We start from the raw sequence: 21,495 nt of genomic DNA, 5'->3' as shown, positions 1-21,495 counted from the left end.
TGATGGCCGAGGCTGCATGCCCGCATCCCTTGCAGATAGGGAGTGTCCGCCCCCGGGGATCATGTCGCTTATGCTGGTTTCATACTACCCTGCCGCTTGCCACTGCGCGGCATGGCGCACACGTATTGCAGACAAACGGACACAATCAAGGCTTGTTAGCTCTTGTTGGTTAAAACGCCCTGCCGCGTTGCCGCACAGCGGTGAGTATATGGAGGCTTTTACTTCTATCAAAGAAGTAGCCTAAAGGCAGAAAAATCAAAATATTTGCCAAACAAAGTATACTTGAAATGGGACATGTACAGGAAAAGGTAGAAAAGAAAGCACAAAAGAAACAAATGAAAGAAAAAAATCACTAACAGAAACACGGAATAGAAAAGAAAATAGAAAAAAGAAAATTCTTGTCGTGCACCCCTGGCTGGTGTATTTAACACAGCGTCCTCATTTGTCTAATTGTTGTCAGACGAAATGGGGAAATCCCAGTTCGCCAGCTGTTGATTTTCACACGATTTTTATACCTGAATTTGAACAAATGTTTGGGCTTTGGTATCGAAACGAAAATGACGCATGGTTTATTTTAAACACGTGGATTGTTTGCGTTAAGTTTTCATTTTTGTTATCATCCAGGGAACCTGTCAAAACCACAAAATCGTAAGTTAATTTTTAAGCTTACTGACTGAGCCCGGGCATGTCAGGTTTAATTATAGCCTATAGGCCTACAGCACGCATGCAGGTCTCAGGCAGCACTGGCAGCCCTCACTCACATATTTTAAGTTTTATAAAGTTGGGTCAGAGCGTCCAACAACGACATAAAAGTGTAACCCATGCAATGATAAATGAAAATTTCCAGTCACGCCAGTAAACTGAGTTTCAGTATATAATTAAAGTCAGAGATAAAAAGATTTTATCGCGTCTGACGTGATCTGTCAATCAAATTCGAGCATGGTTTGCTTACAAGCAAGTGTCGTGATGATGACTTGCTAAACGCGGCGGTATAACCGGGCGCCTTTGTTAATTTTGCACATTCAAACATGCAAACCATCTCAAAAGTTAGGTTTTTATAGTAGGAAACTTTCTTTCGCGAAGGCACCATGTCAGCAATGATATTGATAATGCCTAGAAAATCTGCTTTTTGCCTTGTAAAAGTATGTAATTTTTTCGCCATTTGCTGCTATTCCTTTTCTCCGATCAGCACCAGATAGATCGGTCTTCCTTTCTGGCGCTATACCTGTGTAAACCAATCAAGGATCGTAATTGACAGTGACATCAGACGCGATTAATTCTTTTTATCTCTGTCTTTTAATAATTATACTGGAAATAATAGCTTGTCTTTTGTTTTGATTTGAAGAAATACTCATACTGGATGACCCATGTCCCCAGCGGGAATCAAGCGGACCAGACTGTAACAGGTATTAAGGTGTGCACCTGTTGTGAATTTAAGTTTCAGATTTGTGTCCTCATCAGGCATGTCAGGGCTGGTGTTAGAGGGGGTATGGGTGTGTGATTTGCGATAATTCCCAATGTCATGATATATTGCTACATTTTGTAGGCTCCGATTGTCGCTTACATGAGTACAACCAGCCAACGCCGGTACTGTGCCAGTCTGCTATTCAATTGTGTGGTGCATTGGGTAATATGTGTTTTCTACGTCATTTGCCTGTATCCGATGATCCACCCAAAAATACAAATCATCGTATAGATCCCTGTATTACCCCCATTCATAATTTGGTCAGCAAATATTGACTTGTCGGCAAAACCATTTAATTGTCGGCAAATTATAGAGTCATAGCATGTATTTAAAAGTAAATTGTTACCAAGTTGTGCCATTGTTATTATGTATAGTAGTTACTAATTTTAAAAAAGATGTGTGGAAACTTTTTTCACCCAAACCCAAAAATATTAAAAAAAGACAAAGTTCTACCTTTCATACAAACTAAATTTAAAATCACAAATTCTATGCTGACATTTTTACTGGGAATTACATGTATAATCAAAGGAAATAAATAACTCATTGATTGAGTGCTGTCATCAAATTTGCAGGACTATTTATAGTACGGTAGTATAATATTCAACTTGATCAGCTCGTAATCGGCGGGCCTTAAACCTCGACTTATAACATCGCAGATTAATATCAACATATTTTGTTTGGAGAATTGTCTTGTGACATCTCGCCAGAAATATTACAAATTATTATTTGAAGTCCTATACATGTACTTTGACTACTTTCTATAACACACAAAATATAGACCAGGAAGATCAATAATATCCTTCTTAACGTGGGTCTACTTTTCAGCATAGTGATAAAAGCCTAATAATTCCTGCCGATCTGGTATATTGGGATTTTTGCATCAAGATCTAAACAAAGATGAATATCTTTGATCTAAAGAATAAATTCATTTTTTCGGTAAATCCCATAAGCCTTTGCTGGTAGACCTGAGATATCGTCATTTGACGATAGGGAAAAAATATGACAATCGACACGTGTCGAAACTTGTAATGGGATTTAGAAATGCTGAAAAAAGTCGATAGATAAGCTTAAAATCACGGCGATATGAGTTACGATTGCCGACTTCCGGTGTAAACACACTTCCTGGTTCGTTTTACTTCCGGGTTCGGTCAACTTCGCGAGGTAATTTGTGACTTTCCGATGAAAACATGATCGTACGGTAAGTTTATTCGGACAAAATAGCATGGAAACTTCATGTCGGATTTAGGGTCATATCGACGATAATACGACGGTCGATAACAGTCGGTGTCTGTGTGACGTCAAATATTGAAATCTCAGGTCTAACCATGATGAATTATGGGATTTACATAAAAGGTTAATTGGCGGTCATGGTGGACACATTTTAAGCAATAAATTTACACAGGTCTAGATTACATAATGTAATGTTGCTATGTGACCATCCACAACGAAACCAGTGTAAAGTGGTAATACTGAGTTTCCTATACTGCGCCAATAAAGTATCCTTACACTTGGAAAAATAATCATAATTCCAAAACTGAACAATAATGGGGTAAATTTGTTTTTTAATAGATGCACTATCTAATCCTGCACATTATGACACCACATTGAATCCAATGTGACCTCTAGAAGTAAAGTTACAAGCAATTGAATAGACGAGGTCCAGTTTTAAAAGTGACAAACTGGCCTATACAAAGCGTAAAAAGATTCCAACAAAAGCGAAACAAAGAGACAACACAATTTCTTCAATGAAGCGTTATTTAAAGAAGTTTTTATTTCAGTTTTTACTTCTCTATATTTTCATAACTTTCATTTTATTTGTCAGTTCTTTTGTTTCAGTTTTCTTTTGTTCCTTATGTTTAAAATTAAAGCCAAACGCATAAATTAGCCATTCACCACTCTCAAACCAGATGTCTAGTCTGTCGAGTTTTGAATAGGCCAGTTTGCCACTTTTAAAACTGGACCTTCGTCTAATCAAATGCTTGTAACTTTGCTTCTTGAGGTCACATTGGATTCAATGTGGTGTCATAATGTGCAGGATTATGTAATAAAACAAATTTACCCCAATATTGTTCAGTTTGGAAATTGTGATTATTTTTCCAAGTGTAAGGATACTTTATTGGCGCAGTATAGATTATTAAACTGTGGCAATCTCTATAAAACAAGCTTTAAGGTGGTATTACACCCCTTGATAAATTTGTGACTATTTTTGCATTTATCTCAAAAACTAATAAAACACTGGTAACAAAAGTAATGTATATTATAGGGGCAAGAAATCCAGTTACTACAGTCCAGTGACTCAAGACAAGTAGTTATTGATTTATTGATTAAATATTGGTTTTCCCTCAGTTTTGACTGTAACTCCACAACTGATGTCTGTGCTGAAATAAAATTTTCAGTGCAGTAGTTGTAGTCCTTGCCCTTATAATATACTTATATCTTACTTGTCACCAATGTGCTATAATTTTTGAGAAAAATGCAAAAATTGGCCAGGGTAGTAGTACCACCTTAAATGATATATCACTTGTCATAATTGCTTGGGAAATAGGTGCCCAAAAAGCTCAATTTCCTTGACATTCCTTAGATTTCTATTGATTTATGTACGCTTTATTGAAATATCTGAATTTAGACACTGCTGACTTTACACTGGGTTTGTGGTGAATCACAAATACCTTGCTTTGTATAAGAATAGTTTGAGAACAAAGTCTTCATTCTAGACTATGGGCCATGCATCTCTACGGCCCTTGGTTTTCCACTTTTGTAGTCCCCTCTTGGGCAGAACATGAAAACACAACAAATCAAGAGTAAAGATATGTCTGAATTAGTATCCAAAAAGTTCCCACGTTTTACTTTGCACATTTAGGAGTTATTTGGGGTTAAAAATGAGTTTTCGCCAGCGTTAGCTGGCTATCTAATTCGGAGATCGTCTCTGTTTGCTAAAGAGATTACGGGTACTAGCATTGGTTTGAATTACGGAACTTTTTATGGTGAAAATATATAATAGACATGTTATTGGATTTGTAAGAAAAAGAAAGTATGTTTTGCCGTTTCAACGAATGAAAGCGAGTGAGAATTTCAAAAGTTATGGTTTGAAGGAAATATGACATTAAAAGTTCATGCCAGGCCTATAATAGTCTCCACAGCATATCAACGAAAGAAAATTATAGAATCCTTGTTATCAGGCGTTCTTAGATTTACATTTGCAGATCTCCTGGAGATCAGCACAGCATGAGATGTGAGTGTATTGATAACATGATTAAAACCTTTATGGACGTAAAAGTCAAAGTAAAAATATCCTATATCCTGTATCGTTTTATGGATAAAAATGACTCAAAATGTCATTTATGAAATAATTTATATCTTAAACATCAGTTTTGTTTTTTTACTTTGATGCAATTTAGGGCCTATTATAATATAAAATTAATGTGCATGTATAAGGCAAGTAGGATGGCAGTTTTTAGCCAATTAACTAAAAACTGCATTTCTTTATATTATCGCCAGCGTTAGCTGGCTATCTAATTCGGAGATCGTCTCTGTTTGCTAAAGAGATTACGGGGTACTAGCATTGGTTTGAATTACTTTGTGGAACTTTTTATGGTGAAAATATATAATAGACATGTTATTGGATTTGTAAGAAAAAGAAAGTATGTTTTGCCGTTTCAACGAATGAAAGCGAGTGAGAATTTCAAAAGTTATGGTTTGAAGGAAATATGACATTAAAAGTTCATGCCAGGCCTATAATAGTTTCCACAGCATATCAACGAAAGAAAATTATAGAATCCTTGTTATCAGGCGTTCTTAGATTTACATTTGCAGATCTCCTGGAGATCAGCACAGCATGAGATGTGAGTGTATTGATAACATGATTAAAACCTTTATGGACGTAAAAGTCAAAGTAAAAATATCCTATATCCTGTATCGTTTTATGGATAAAAATGACTCAAAATGTCATTTATGAAATAATTTATATCTTAAACATCAGTTTTGTTTTTTCAACGGGAAAAATTCGATGCAATTTCAGGGCCTATTATAATATAAAATTAATGTGCATGTATAAGGCAAGTAGGATGGCAGTTTTTAGCCAATTAACTAAAAACTGCATTTCTTTATATTAATAATGAGCTAAGGGTAGCCTAAAAGGCAGAAAAGACAAAAAAGACAGAACAATTTGGAGTAATTAATTGACAGGAAGTTATAGGAGTTGTTTGGTTTGCTGTTTCTGTGTGCATGTTCTCATCATTGATGGTTTGGTGGACTGTCATGAAACATGATGGATCATAAAAAAGAGTGATCCTAAAAATGCCACCACCCAAACTAATTACAAGGCATCTTCTGCATTGAAGCTGGCTTTCCCTTTAAGGGGAGTTTTTATTCATGATTTTTTTCCATTTTTGCCCAAAAATGTCAAATATTAAAATAGCTGTACAACTTTCAAAATAAATTGAGTAGAAATTTCATTTCTATTGTAGATGTTAGGGGTGGTGCAATAATTATGTGTACCCCAGTGAATATAGGGGGGCAAAGATTTTTGGCAGGCCAAAGGGGGGCAAGCATTTTTGGCAGGTCGAAAGGGGGGTCAAGCAATTTTTGGCAGGTCGAAAGGGGGGGGCAAGCAATTTTGGCACAGATATTTTGGGCACCGTTTTATATTACGCCCTAAAAGGCGAGGAAAGCGTTCTGAACACGTTCAAATATGCAAAATTTCCTGCTCGCTGCACTCGCATTATATGTTAAGACAATTTAAGGTTTTAAATTCGTGTTCCCCAAAATCTTGCATGTGTAAGGGGGGGGCAAAGATTTTTGGCACGTCAAATGGGGGGCAAAGGTTTTTGGCACGTCAAAAGGGGGGGCAAAGGTTTTTGGCACGGCCAAAGGGGGGGCAAGCGATTTTGGCAGACCATTTTGAGAATTCACCCCGGGGTACACATAATTATTGCACCACCCTTACATATCACATGGATGTCTAACACTGGTGAATAAAAATGTCACAGCACAACTCTAAAATATAAAAAAATGGCAAAATCCATATTTTTGTGCTATTTTGGCAATTTTGAGCTAAAATGTAATTTTGCATGGGGAAAAAAATAAATATATATTTTATTGATTTCAAAAATATGTCATTATGTCAACCTAGTTATTCTGAACAAAAAAGTTAATGATGGTGAATGTCTGTGACCTATAGTTTTTGATCTATGGCCCTTTCAAATTCACATATGGTCTGGTCCGCTTGATTCCCGCTGGGGACATGAGTCATCCAGTATGAGTATTTCTTCAACTCAAAACAAAAGACAAGCTATTATTTTAAACAGATATGATAGTCGTTAGCTTGCATCTTGAGAAAGAAGCTTGCATCTTGAGTAAAAAAATGACAATAATTCTGATTTATATGTGCCGAATTATATAGCGCAGTGTATAGGCCAATCGTGGAGGTAGTCTAAAAGCATATGACCTATGGCGTACCATGCTCGACTCACACACAGCGAGGTCAGTCACCGGCCTAGTCGGGGCTATTGTCAGTAGCCTTAGTCAGATGTCCTTCGGCCCATTATGCGACTCAAAACTATTAAACAGGTCGATACAAAATGGCCATGCGTGGCGATGGATTCAACCTACCATGGCGATTTCTGCCATGAAGATAACGGGGTGATGACACTGTGAGGCATACTTAACACATGCTTCATAGGGGCATCTGAAAAGAAAATCCCATAGGAAAATTGCTGAAAATGGCTTGTGCCCCCCAATCATGCCTGGTGCCCCCATCATGTCCCCCCATATGATAACCCACACCACTGTGAACAGGGAGCTTCATATCCCTGTTTGGTACATCAAATTTGACCCAGGTATTAATACCATTTTTTTGTATTCCTCTTACAGGTAGCTTGAAAGTTGTAAAGATGTAATCATGGCAGGAGCAGCAGGGTTCTCCGAACCCTCGTGTAGCTCTTCATTTTCCAATTCGTCATCATCAGGTGTTGACAAGGACTCCTTTGGCATGGTAACCCTGACTTCACAAAGTTCTACAGCAACTAGCGATGATGGAAATACCATGGCAACTGCACAGACTTCATCAACAGCCAAAAGTGATGAATCAGGTGTGACTATTTTTTTTTTCTATTTTGTGTATTTGTAATCACAGCAGCTGAAGGGAGTATCCCATTATGCTTTGCAGTACCATAATAGAACTAAATATGCCATTGAAAATGTACACAAAATCCCTCACTTCAACTTTAAATAACTCTCTTAAATCGGAGGTGCTTAGACTTTTGTTTGCAAAAATATGACCCACAAAGTATTGTGAAACTATCCATAGCTCTCAATATCTTTTCTTTTTTTTGTTATTGTTATAATATTTTGTTTCAATTCTTTTTCCAAAAATATTTTTTTCTTTACTTTTCTTTTTTTGTTATTGTTATATAATATTTTGTTTCAATTGTTTTTCCAAAAATATTTTTTTCTTTACTTTTCTTTTTTTGTTATTGTTATAATATTTTGTTTCAATTGTTTTTCCAAAAATATTTTTTTCTTTACTTTTCTTTTTTTGGACAAAATTATTTCATTTTTTTTTTTTTTTTGATTCAGATGTGCCTAATTCATCCAGGACATTCAGAAGGCAATCCTCATCTTCATCCATCAGCTCAACTGACTCATGTTTGAGTGAAGCCAAGTATGCAGAAATCCATAAACATGAGTTTGATTTTGTACTTTGGTTTACTACGAAGAACATTCAAGAAGCAGATGAGATATTTCAAGTGTTAGAAAAGGAACAGCGTTTGCGAGGTTTCCGTTACGATCGTGATCAAACTATAGGGAGAGTCCATGTGCTGAATATTGCAGAAGCAATTGAAAAATCATGGAAAATTTTGCTCTTATTTAGCCCGGAAGCAGTTGAAGACAATTGGTTTATGAATGAGATGTATACAAGTCTTACTCATGATATTAATTTAAGCAAAGGCAATGTGGTCCCTATTTTGCTGAGGAAGAGAAGAAAAAGTTTACCAAGTTACTTAAGTTCTATTTTTTTCATTAACATATCCTACGCCCATATCAGATGAGACAAACTCAACAAGCAGTTCGCATTTATCGATTTCTAGCGATTCAAAAACACAACAAGAAAGAACAAAGGGTGAAAGCGATGTTGAGTTTGAGAGGTTTGTGGAAAGCTTAGTTCGTATATTCACTCCTCCAGAAGAACGAAAAAGACCCAATGCATCACGGTCAGTGAGCCAGTCTTCAGAATCTTCATCTTCTAAGTCAAGGAAGGACCAGTCCTCCACACCTGAGTCTGACTCAAGTTCATCTTGGAAGTTTGGGCTTAAAAAATTCTTTCAAAAAAAGTGAAGAGATAGACGTAGCTGTATGTAGCATGACATACTTGACCTTTCATGAATTCAAGAAACATGCAGGTATGTCATGTTCAAGGGTGAAAATAAGTGATGACCTATGGACTCTGTTTCAGGCCTGGTATTACTATAGCTTTCTAAGGCCAAAAAAAGAGTTTGGTTGCCCTTCCAAGACAAACATTTGGAAGGTCGGTAGGTCGATCCTTTTTTTTTTTTCATGGGCGCTTCCTCTATTTTTCCTCCATTTTGAAAAGGCTAGTATTGACAAATTCTTGATCATTTTACATTAAAAAAATTTGTGTGCTTTTGGACAGAATTTAAATGGAAATACTTATTTTTAATAAAATATGCATTTAATAAATGAAATGAGTGAATAACAAATATAAAATGTCCTTGATTGTCCAAATTTAAGGTTTCTTCTTAAAAGTGATTGAAAAAAAAAAAAAAACCGACCCAAGATTTCTGATTTTTTTGGGTCGGTCTCTGAGAGCAACCTAAATTTTTTTTTTTTTTTTTTTAGCCTAATCTCTATGTTGGTTAATACATGTAGTGTAGTAGTGTCTTCACTCAATCTTCATGCTCTAATCATGCTTCCAAGTACACAATATATGTCATGCTTTATATCAGGCCTTCTCAACTGGCGGCGCGCGCGCCACTTGTGGCGCTTGGAGTAAGTCGAAGTGGCGCACGGTAAATTTACTAATTTTTTTCACATATATTTTTAACAAAAAAGGGGTGAAAATACCACATCTGAGCCTTTAGAAAGCCCTTAAAGCTTAGAGCTTCCGGGGGCGCTGCCCCTTGGACCCCCGCGGCCAGGGCTTTCACACTGGACCCCTCTAGGGGCCATAATGCGGGCCCACGGACCCCACCCGCTGTGCGTTCGGTCGCGCACACGCTCCCTCGCAAAATCCTCCCTTAACATGTTGGCACTTCATGATCCCTAAAATTTCCCAGTTGGCACTTCAAATAAACTAGTTGAGAAGGTCTGCTTTATATTGTTACCAATGTCGATATACATGTTTGCCATGCACATCAGTTCATGTGCTTGCATTAAAATGTTGTCAATGACCCCGTTTACACAGATCCTGAAATCGACTTTAGTCGAATTTGATCTCGACTTCACAAGTCGGCTACTAATGACGACCCAGAGCAACATTTGTCGAATTTAAACTTGACTTCAAACTCGACTTTTGCAGTGTAAACGAACATGCAATTAAAAGTCGACTTCATGGTAATTTGAAGCATGAGCAAGTAATGAAGTAAAAGTCAAATTCACAATTTGTTTTGAAGTCGACTACTGTGTAAACACCCTGTCAACAAATAATTTCTGCTATACCTTTTAGTTAATCTGAATTTGATGGCGCATTTGAAGTTGACTTACATGTCAATGTTATATTGATATGTTATTTTACATTCTGAAGTACATTTCTTGTTTGCATATCTGTAGACATTCAATTTCATTGCTGTATTCAACCTATAGTGCCCCTCCGTAAGTAGCAATTGAGAATGTGCTTTGTTACATCAAATAATAATATAGGCTCAGGATTTTTTATTGGTCATGTGGGAAATTTTCAAAATTTTGGCTCCCCCCCCCCCCCCAACAAAAATTGTTAATATGTTTTGTATTGTATATTTGACTGTTTTTGAACACAAAGGTATGCAATACAAAACATACAAAACACATTGACTTTGTCTGTTGGTGGTCAGTGGCATAGCCAGGGGGAGCCCCCACAGAAATATTCAGGGATGAAAATGGGGACAGCAAATAGTAAAGTATCATTAAAATGACTGAAAATGTGCTGCTGTTGGTGTGCTATCTGTAACTCTTTGAGTCAAAGATAAACCAACTCTATTTGAAGCTCACCCTCCCTCAGTGGAAGATGCATGTTGGATGTTTCTCAGAGGATGTATGAATTCAAACAGAGCTGCCTATACAATGCATTTGTTCCATTTGAAATTCATACTCCCCCTGTGGAAGATATTTCCTAAATCATCCACAGTGGGACTGTGAATTTCAAATGGAACAGCTCAATATAGTACCGTACTGACTCGAGTATAGTTCTTCCCCATTTTTGGGACTGTACTCGAATTTAAAAAGAAATAAATTATTTATTTATTTTTTCAGTTTTGGAGTGTCCATGGACTTAGAGCTAAATGCTAGGTTTTGGAATGTCCCTGGACCTAGAGCTAAATGCTAGGATCATGCATGGTTGAATTGATTTATTCAAAATGCATAGGCCTACGTGTTTTTTAAGTCAACCATGATTGATCCTAGCATTTAGCTCTAGGTCCAGTCCAGGGACACCCTCCAAAACCAGAGAAAAAAACTTTTTCTGAAATTTTTCGAAAATTTGGGGGTGGGACTTTACTCGAAGAAGACTGGACTATTATACTCACGTCAGTACGGTAATACCTAATTTGGATTGTTACATTGTAAGACAATTTTCAGGTACATGTATGGTCACTTTTGAGGTCCAAGGCTATATAATACTAGAACTGTACTATTTCCGTTTACCATACCTCTTGTTTTACAACAGGAAACACATACTCATGGAGAGTGAGACTGTATAAAACATTGTTTGCCAATGGCAAATCAAATTCAATGCATGAATGATAATTTATCTTTTTAAAGTCTAGAAATATCTGTATGAAAGGAATTGCATCAAAATTTAAACAAATCAAGCAAACTTTTTGATTCTGTATAAGGTAGTAATCTTAGACTTGTACGAAATCCAAATTTTGAATTACAACCTGTCAGTAAGAAAAGGTTCATAATTGTCATGTGTAGAGTGCAGTTTTTAATCCACAAGTAGGAAATATGCAAAATGAGTTATTTTGATCATTTCCTACTTTGGTCAAAGAGGATCAGATTGTGTCACATCCCAGTGTCACATACCGTAAAACCTTGTCTACAAGCATATATAGTGTCTTTGATGAAATCTTAATTAATACAAACCAAGCATAAATATACCAATACAGAAGATTGATCTTACAATAATACTTTTTTGTATATGGTCATTTTCACGGTAAAGGGTGTAACTTTGGATTTTTAACATTTTGATCCGTAGTGTTCTAATAAAGCCACAGAATTCCATGATTTTTGGCCACATAAGTCATCTAGTTAGCAGCTACCTTGGGTAGCATAATCATCTTCGGGAGTTACTGCGTTCAGTTTTAGCAGGCTTAAATGTACCTAATATTGCCATTTTGAAAAACTATAAAAACAGTAACATTTTTGTAAAACCCTGTGTTTTCTTCAGTTAGTTCATGGATAATTTTTCTTATCCTGAAAGTACGGTCATATGTTCAGTAAACACTGCCACATTAGATTTAATTGTGAACAGCCCTGTATTTTTGAGAACCGGACTTCAAGAATTGTCGTTTCGGAGGCTTCATTTTCCGTTAACAATTGTTAACAAACTTTGTGGGTATAGCTTTGGTTCATAATTCTTGGTTATTTCTTCACTTCTTCTTGATTCATAACAGTTGATATCTTGACTTGAAATGGGTAACAAAAATTAGTCGATTTGCAAGCTTTTAAAATTTTTATAAAATCTTGACTTCAAAGAGCCGATTTTCCGTTAACATTTTTTAAGCCTCCGAAACAAACTGTTCAGCAAGCTTGGGCAAATATAAATAAAAGAGCTCATCCAATCTATTTATTAAAATGTAGCAAAGTAGATCCTCAAGTAACTTGTTTTTAAATCATGGAGATATATATCACCGTTTGAAAATGGGACCCAATACAAACTTTCCGTTAACAATTGAAGCCTCCGAAACAAATGAAGCCTCCGAATTAAGAACAATAAGGTTAATTATCATCTATGCATATCTAAATTGGTGTGTTCCATATTGATATCTGCATTGTAATTGTTACATGATATGTGCAGAATGTCATAAATTAAAAAAAAAATTGCTATTATGGTTAATGTTTGAAAAATATACTGATACCCAAGAAAGCCCGTTTCGGAGGTTTCACATGCAAATAACACCATACTTAACAAATGGGTGAAAAAATTACCATGTTATAAATCTACAATATCTGCCGCATAGAATCATTGATTCAATACACACAAGAAAATAACAGCTTAGATGATCCCAACAGTGTTGTTTTCAAAAAACCTACTTCTGCAAATTCAATACTTAGAAGCAAAGCATGAAAATTGGTAATTGTGATATTTTTTACCTATTTTTTCATGTCAACTTGTAGAAGTTAGCCAAATATTTTACTTTTATGGTCACCTGTGTTGTTAACTGAAGCCTCCGAAACACAAATCGCTTGAATTGCCAATTCTAAAAATAACTCCAATTTCTGTGAAACTTGGCTGGGAGGTTCCTTTCATCAAGTAGTATTTGTACATGAAGTTAGACATCTATATAAATAAAAGGAAGGTTGCCCATCTTGTGCGCGAGTGTTCTCCGAATTGCCTAGACTTTCGGCTTTGATTTAGTGGTATATTGATCGGGTACATATTGCCATTTTTCCATCGGACATTCGAATAAAAAAAAATTGGTGGTAACTAAGAGAATAACATAAAAAACTGTTGTGTTGCTATGCAAAATCGATCGCAGTGGCATTGTGGGTAATAAGGACAGTGTGAACCGGCGTAATAATATTTCCATTAAAAACCATACGCAGAGCAACATTGCCCGGTTTTCTGCCAACTGCGAGGTGGCCAAGAAATGATTCAGGCTATCTAGATGCACAACAGCGCATAATTTAATAATGATCTTACAAGCTTTTTGTCCCTACGCAGAGCTACGCGCCCCATTTTCCGCCACTGCATCAATGTTGGCAGCCAAGAAATTAAGGCTACAACGCGTGAATCAGGTCTTTGCATCATCACTAAGGTAACGTAGGTAACAGTGGTCTGGTAGTCTAGAGTGGTGATAGTGCCTGCGTGGAGACCCGGGGTGCAGACAGTCAGTGTACAATTTCATTATTTATTCTAGGCCTATGAATCGTCCGTCCGGAGATTGAGGAATATATACAGGAAATGCATTGCACTTTATTTGGTTGAAAACGGTCAACAAATATGGTTAAAACCAGGGCTGTCAACTCTCACGCATTGGCCGTGAGTCTCACGCATTGGGTCACTTTCTCACGGTCTCACGCCAAGGTAGTATAATCTCACGCCAAGGTAGTAAAGCTCACATAAAAAAGCTGGAAAATGAGTAAAATCTCACGATCGTCATGAATAATTTGTTGCTCCTAACCCGCCCCGCTTTTCACATTCTCGGCGCCCGTGGCTCAAATAATCATGGTACAAAATGAACGTTGGAGTCGGCAAATCCCGGTACGTCTCTGTCTCACGCCAAGCAATTCCAAAAAGTTGACAGCCCTGTTAAAACATAGACATACCACTTTCGTTTGCCTGGGGTTAAAACCGGGATTTTTTTTCCCGGGCTTTTTTATTGTCAAAACTCAGTGGTAGCTCGTACCGTAACTAACTGGCAGCGCGTAGGTATTTAATAGTGCTTTGGTGTACAAGGGATGTGACTCGCACGCACGGGGCGCATATGCATAGGCCAACTTTACGTGCCAGAGAAATAGAAAAGAAAAGAAAGTAGGACAAAACTGAAAAGGTAGGCCTACTATGGATGGGTTATGGGTACAGGGTTGTGGATTAGAGTAAATAAATAAATAAATCTATAACAACATTTTAAATCTATATAAATAAAAGGAAGACGCATATGCATAGGCCAACTATCCGTGCCAGAAAAGAAAAGAAAGTAGGACAAAAAGCGGTACTGGGTTTGGTTAAGAGATTACCAAAATGATAAAAATCGTAAGGATACGGGAGAAAGGAAGGAACGTAAAAAATGAAAGAATAAATAAATAAATAAATAAATCATGAAAAAAGGAAGCTAAAATAATGAGAACAGAATTAAATACAAACGGGAAATCACAAGCTATAACTTAATAAGCAGGAAATATGAAAAATGGGAAGAAAATAATAGAAAAAAAACCCTAAAGCTAAAAGGACAAATGTAAGTAAGGGTAGATTTATAAAATAATGCATGGGAACGGGGTTCAATAAATAAATAACATGGAAACGGAAAATCACAAGCTAAGCAGCATATATCTATTGGAACAAAATAGATTTATGTAGAAGAAACTGAAAAGAAAGAAAGAATAATATGAATGAAAGGGAAGACAAAAAAGATACGGGTATTATACGGGTTACTAAATGAAACGGGAGCAAAATAAAGAAGGAAAGAAAGAAACTAATCAGGAAACGTAAGAAAAAAAGCTAAAATTAAAAACTAATCAGGAAATATAAGAAAAATGAAGCCAAAATAATGAAAACAGAATTAAATAAATAACATGGAAATGGGAAATCACAAGCTAAGCAGCATAAAAAAGAAGCTAAAAGGGAAACGTAAGAAAGGACAGATTTAGACAATAATGGGAATGCGGTTAGGCCTAAATAAATAACATGGAAACGGAAAATCCCAAGCTAAATAGCAATTTTTTAATGGGAACAAACTAGACCCATGTAGAAGAAACTGAAAAGAAAGAAAGAAGCTAAATGGAAATGCAAGAAGGAACAGGTTTAGAAAAATAAAATTTACCTTTTCAATGATTCTACCTTTTCAGTAATTCCTCCTGTTTTAGTGATCGCTCCCATTTACTCATCTAGCAGGGTATCCCGCTAGTTCAAATTATTTTAGGAACCCAATTAAAACTTAAAAAATATGTTTAAGGTTGGGAAATTGCCATTGCAAATGACCCTTGATGTTAAAAATTTTCAAAATTGCAATTACAAACATAGCAAAACATGGTATCATTTTTTAACTTACATCTGTTGACTTACTTTGGAATGGGATTTCACATATATTCCAGCTTTCATGTCATAATTTTCTGAGCTTAGATTTTAACCAAAATGTTATGGAAATGTCAAATTTTTTATCAGAAATCAAAAGGTTTAAGCCTTGAAACAGTATTTTACTGGAATTTAAGTTGCTTCTATGCATGATTACAGTAAACAGAAACATATTTAAGTGGTTTGAAATTTTGACCCTAAAAATCAAAAGTTACACCCTTTACTGTGAAAATGACCATATGCTTGGATCTGTAATTTGTTTGCTAACTCCATAATGGCACCTGGAATAATTTAGCTTTCACCAGAAGCACTCTATTTCTCGCCTGGCTTCGTAGGAAGCGTTGAGAAGTATAAAACCAGAACCAGAACCATATGCTTGTAGACGAGGTTTTACGGTATGGCATTGTTATGTTACATTTCCAATTAGAACCAAGTTTATATAATATTTTTAGTTACAAATTAGTATAAGGTTTTTTTCCAATGCGCTCTTAGAAACATACAGAATTGTCAAATATTACCAACTTATCCCAGATGAGGTGTAGCTTAATCCTAATTCTTTAGTTTGACATAACTAGGAATAAAAGTTAAAATTCCATTTGAAAAAATAAAACTTTTTTGTGTGTTTTCTTTACTGAAGACAGTCATCAAATTCACAGACTTGGCTCAAGCCTAAAATATAATTTTAGAGAATTGATCATGTAGACTGAAATTAGTCTTTGTACAAGTCTTTGAGGATGATTGTTAACAAAATTGATTGATTGGGTGGAATTCCAGGATTAGCATTGAGCTATTTTTCATTTTGCAAAACATAAAATGAATACTTTTTAAAATTAGTTATTATTTCAGCATCACAATTTGTACTATATGTATATAAATATTTAAGATTAAAGCAAGGGTGTATTCTCATAACACTTTGAGGCCTATTCAGTGATTTGCTCATCCAGATAATCGTAAAAATCATCAAAATTCAGATATTGACCCCTTTGTAGTATCTGATGTGCTTAGAGCATGCATAGCCTGTTAGTTGCCAAAAGCTGTGTATTTAAGACAAAATAACCAGATGTGTAGAAATTAGTTATGTATTTGCATATCATGGCTTCAACTTTGGCAATACTGCTGTTTTTTGCCAAATTATCTATTTCAAAAATACCTAATGACGCTAAAGGGATCTGAAATGAGCATTTTGAGCGTTTCAACAGTATTTTTTATGGGACATGAGAGCACATCAGACATATCGAATTGCATTTTGAATACGAAGATTAAGAATGTCTTTCTGATATCAAATAATTTTCATTTTTTGAAATTCACGATATAAAAAATACAAATTTTATGACAAATTATTAAAATTTGATATTTTTTACATTTTTGATATATAACAGTCCTCGAAGTAAATTTTATAAATCTAATGACATATTCTTAAAGTGTATGTAGCTGAAAGCTGATGATCAATTCAAAATTTTGACCTTTCAAGATATGGATTTTTTTCCCAAAAAGACCTATTTGTTGGTGTTTTGGGAAAAAAATCTATATCTTTGAAAGGTCAAAATTTTCAATTGATCGTCGGGCTTTTTCATCCCACCTACATACACTTTAAGTATAAATCATCAGATTTATGAAGTTTACTTTAGTAATGTTAAATATTAAAATATCCATTTTAATCATTTGCCATAAAATGTGTATTACATTGCTAATTTCAAAAATCAAAATTATTTGATATCAGAAGGACATTCTTCGTATTCAGAATGCGATTTGATATGTCTGATGTGCTCTAATGTCCCACAATAAATACTGTCCAAACGTTCATACCCCATCCCTTAATGACTTATCCTTCACTTTTAGGCAATTCATACACAATTTTAATAACTTTAAACTTTCACTGGAATCACTGAGTAAGCCTTTAAGATTTTATTATTTATAGGGGCCTATCCACCTAGTAAAGAAAATGTTTTACCGTAATGTTTGAATGTCAAACGTTTTAATATTCAGTAAACATTTTTTTTGATGTTGATAAAATATTTTGCAAAAATGTTTACTGAAATATATTTTACAATAACAATTAAAATGTTGCTGACATAGTGTTTTTTCATACATTTGTATAAAATGTTTTTAAAATGTTTTCAAGACCTTTATATAGTTAACCCGACATTTAAATGTTTTTCAAACATTTTGACCGAAACCAAAATGTGTTTATAACATGTTTATAATGTGTTACAAACATTTTTGTGTTTGGTGGACAGGGGATGTGGAGGGTGCATGGGCAGTGGGCACACCAGGTTTTTTTTGGCAGAATCAGCATATTTTAGGCATATTTTAGACAAGTCGCTTAGCCCACCCCACCTGTCACCTGTCAATAAGCACCTGATCAATATTAATTAACAGCGTTCGAAATGTTGGTTGTCCGGTTGCCCGGGACAACTAAAAAAGTCGCCGGACAACCAAAAATACTGATTCGGTTGTCCGCCGGACAACCATAAATCTAGCCAAAAGTCACATTTGTAGGCCTACTGACAACCAGAAATTATAATCTGGTTGTCCGTGGGACAACCATTTATTTTTCCTAAATTCGAACACTGTTAATTAATAATTACTGTAGAACCATACATATGCAAATGTTATATCAATCAGTATTTTAGAATATAATACCATTCATTTAAAGAGTCCTAGCTGTTTGTGCAATACATTTTTTTCTGCCAAAAAACAAGCCTTTTTATGAAAGAGACTTATGTTCTTGCAAAACCAATGTACAAAAAAATGACATGAAATTTTGCCAAAGTGATCTAGTATTAACTGGCTTGCATGAAAAAACAACAAATTTGTTTTGTTTTTTAGCAGGATGAATCTGTTAGAACTTTTAACTTTCAGAAAGCAGTAGTGTTCAAGTTGTGTAAAATAATAAGTTCATTTGTGTAAATAATCCTAAAATTATACCATCAATTGTGCTCCCGGGGGTGTCACTCCCATTGTGGCCTGTACACCATCCGCGATAATCAACTTTTGAAAAACACGCTAAACAAGGATTTAACCCTTGGCTAAAATAATACCCTAAACAGGTAACACGCGCCTGTTTTCACACCCTAAACAGGGATTTTATTCCTTGCATCAAATTTCATACCCTAAATTTCATTTCCAGCGTATTAGCAATTGCAATTTTGCTACCCTTTTTCAAATTTTTCACGTTTTTGACACCTAAACACGATACGTGCGTATCGTGCCTGCCTACCCAGGAAAAACTACCCTTTTTACACATTTTTATTATCGTGGATGGTGTACAGGCCACAATGGGAGTGACCCCACCCCCTGATTGTGCTAAAATACTGCCAAATTGCACATACAAGTAACAAAATGCTATGTTTGATATTATTTTGATCCTACATGTATATTATAAAAAATATTTATTACGATTTAATTACAAAATGTTACTGAATTTAGATGTAATTGTCCCCAGGATATACCGTATTGTTTCTAATAAACGCCTTGGGTGTGAAATTTATTATCTCTCAAAATCAAGTCAATTTGTGAGATAAGCTTATCATAAAGCGAAATTTATACTCCATCGCTGAGCGGTGAGTGATTGGTATTTGGCCAATAAGGTAGCACGCTTTTCCTAAAGCAACAAAAATGACCTACCTCATTTGCTAAAAACCAATCGCTATCACTCAGCGATGTAGTATAAATTCAACTTAACACAGGAGAAATATGAAAAATTACTAACGGGTGCGCTATTTTTAAAATGGGCCAACGTAAAAAACATATGTTTGCATTTATTGGTAGATTTATAATGGAACCGCATTTTCACTCCGAAATTGCATTTGTAAACTAGTACATTTTCATGCCAAAACGTTTTTACAAAAAGTTTTCAGCACTGTCAATTAGAGAATAAACGATAGGAATTTTTATTTTGACTATCCTCTACCGTGTGATAGGCGACAGGCAAGTCCAATATTTTGAGAGTGGATACCGGTGCAACTATGATAAAAAATATTGGACCTGCCTGTCGTCTATCATAGGTAGAGGATAGTCAAAATAAAAATTCCTATCGTTTATTCTCATTCTTAGTCAGTTAAATATTATTTTAATAACTGTAGACTGTTTTTTAAAGCAAAAATTAAGTTACCGTCATAAAAACTCCCCTTTTTCTAAAATGAACGAAACTTGTTTACAACTTCACATCTTTTGTTGAGCGTACTGCTAAGCGGCGTGCGAGTATTCCGCACTGCGTCTACGCATACAACGCGATACATACGCGCACCTCTATGGGCGTGTTACGGCGTTATCAACACGCATGATGGCGTGGGGTCGTCTACAGCCTGATAGGCGACACCCAAAATCATGCGATTGTCCAATCAGATTATGTGTGTACGTAATAGACCACCACTCCCACTGACTAAGAATTAACTGGAATGGATGGAATTTGAGATTTTTGTTCATTCAATTTTGCGATAGCCAACATGCAGTTTTAAGCTTATACTCATATGATATGGCATAGAAATTTCTGCATGGCTGTTTCATTAAAAATGTACAGGGTGTTTATTAGATTTTATTAAAGCGGGATGTTTATTAGGAACAATATGGTAAAGCCTATGCAGCTGTAACTTATATTTTAACTTGAAGAAAACTAGAAGATCCTATTAAAGCAGTTTAATATTTGAAGAAATCTACTAGATGCATGTTTGTATTTGTTTATTTCTGTGCATGTGTGTATTAGAGAACAAAGAAACTGTAGTATTTATAAATTACTATATATTATTGGCTTCCTCGATAGAGTGACTTCAGTACTTAGTCAGAGTTACTTCCCGAGTGTACTGAGTACTGACATGCCTTCGATCACATGTGTGAACATGAACTCAACCCCTACAATTTTTAATTTAGATTTTAAAATCTATCTCACTTCCCTGATAAGAGCAGGGAAGTGAGATAGGGAATCAATTTTAAGTGTATATTTTCATCTTCAATGTATATATGTAAGGTGGTCAAGGGTTGCTATATGGCATACACTGTTGCACTATTTTTGCATGCATTTTGGCCTGGGAGGAGGGTACTCGGTACAAATGAAGATACATGGATGTGCTGTAAACATGGGTCACATTTTTACCTTTTTCAGAAAATATGCTGCCAGTTTTACCTCACTGTAGCCAAAATTTTTGAAATTTACCAAATATTTAGGGAAAAATTGTCAAAACTGACTTGGCCACAAATTTGGACATTTCGTATATTGATGGGTCCAAATTTCTAGCCCTGTGATTTTGGAAACACTTATCCTATAAAAGTAATTTTTAATTAAACTGAACTATCATAAACATAAAACAGTGCGCAATGTAAATAGGGAAGTTATAATTTCTTATATTTTATAACATATTATTTTGCTTTTCATTCAGGAAAAAATAATTTCCTTATATTGTGTAATATTTAAATATGTGCTTTAAGACTATTTTATAATATTTACATGGTATTATAACTGATTACCATTGTTGAAGGCTCGTGAAAATAAATCGGTTTGTTTCTCTTCCAAGTCTGCTTTCTGTTTTAGTATTGAAAAAAAAACATACAAAATACAATTTTTAGGAGTAAGAACTTGGTAATAAAACACATTTATATGTTGTCTTGATTGGGCTGTTCCAGTTGAAATACATAACCCCTACATGTATAAGGCATGCACTTTATCTCTCAAACAGGGAGTATGAATTTCAAATTGAGTTACCTGATTGGGTGACTCCATTTGAAATCTATACCCCCTCCCCTCTCTCCCATAAGAGTGTGGATTTCAACTGGAATATAACCCATTAACATTTTACTTTACTACTGATTGATCACCCAGAGGGCTCACTCACATGTAAAGGTGGTATGGCTATGTGTGGCGGTCAAG

At 35.4% G+C, this 21,495-nt stretch overlaps 1 protein-coding gene across 1 annotated transcript; it reads left to right on the top strand.

Moving 5' to 3' along the window:
• The first annotated feature begins 481 nt into the window (after nucleotides 1–481).
• On the top strand, nucleotides 482–9,199 carry LOC140171389 (uncharacterized). The gene is made up of 4 exons (XM_072194634.1): nucleotides 482–648; nucleotides 1,346–1,406; nucleotides 7,337–7,554; nucleotides 8,042–9,199. The coding sequence occupies exons 3-4, from the start codon at nucleotides 7,365–7,367 to the stop codon at nucleotides 8,512–8,514; spliced, it is 663 nt and encodes a 220-aa protein (XP_072050735.1). The 5' UTR covers nucleotides 482–648; nucleotides 1,346–1,406; nucleotides 7,337–7,364; the 3' UTR covers nucleotides 8,515–9,199.
• The last annotated feature ends 12,296 nt before the right edge of the window (nucleotides 9,200–21,495 follow it).

Source organism: Amphiura filiformis, chromosome 15, assembly GCF_039555335.1.
Source record: "Amphiura filiformis chromosome 15, Afil_fr2py, whole genome shotgun sequence".
Taxonomy (NCBI): Eukaryota; Metazoa; Echinodermata; class Ophiuroidea; order Amphilepidida; family Amphiuridae; genus Amphiura; species Amphiura filiformis.
The sequence above is the reverse complement of the archived record's forward strand: the minus strand, read 5'-3'. Positions and strand labels throughout refer to the sequence as shown.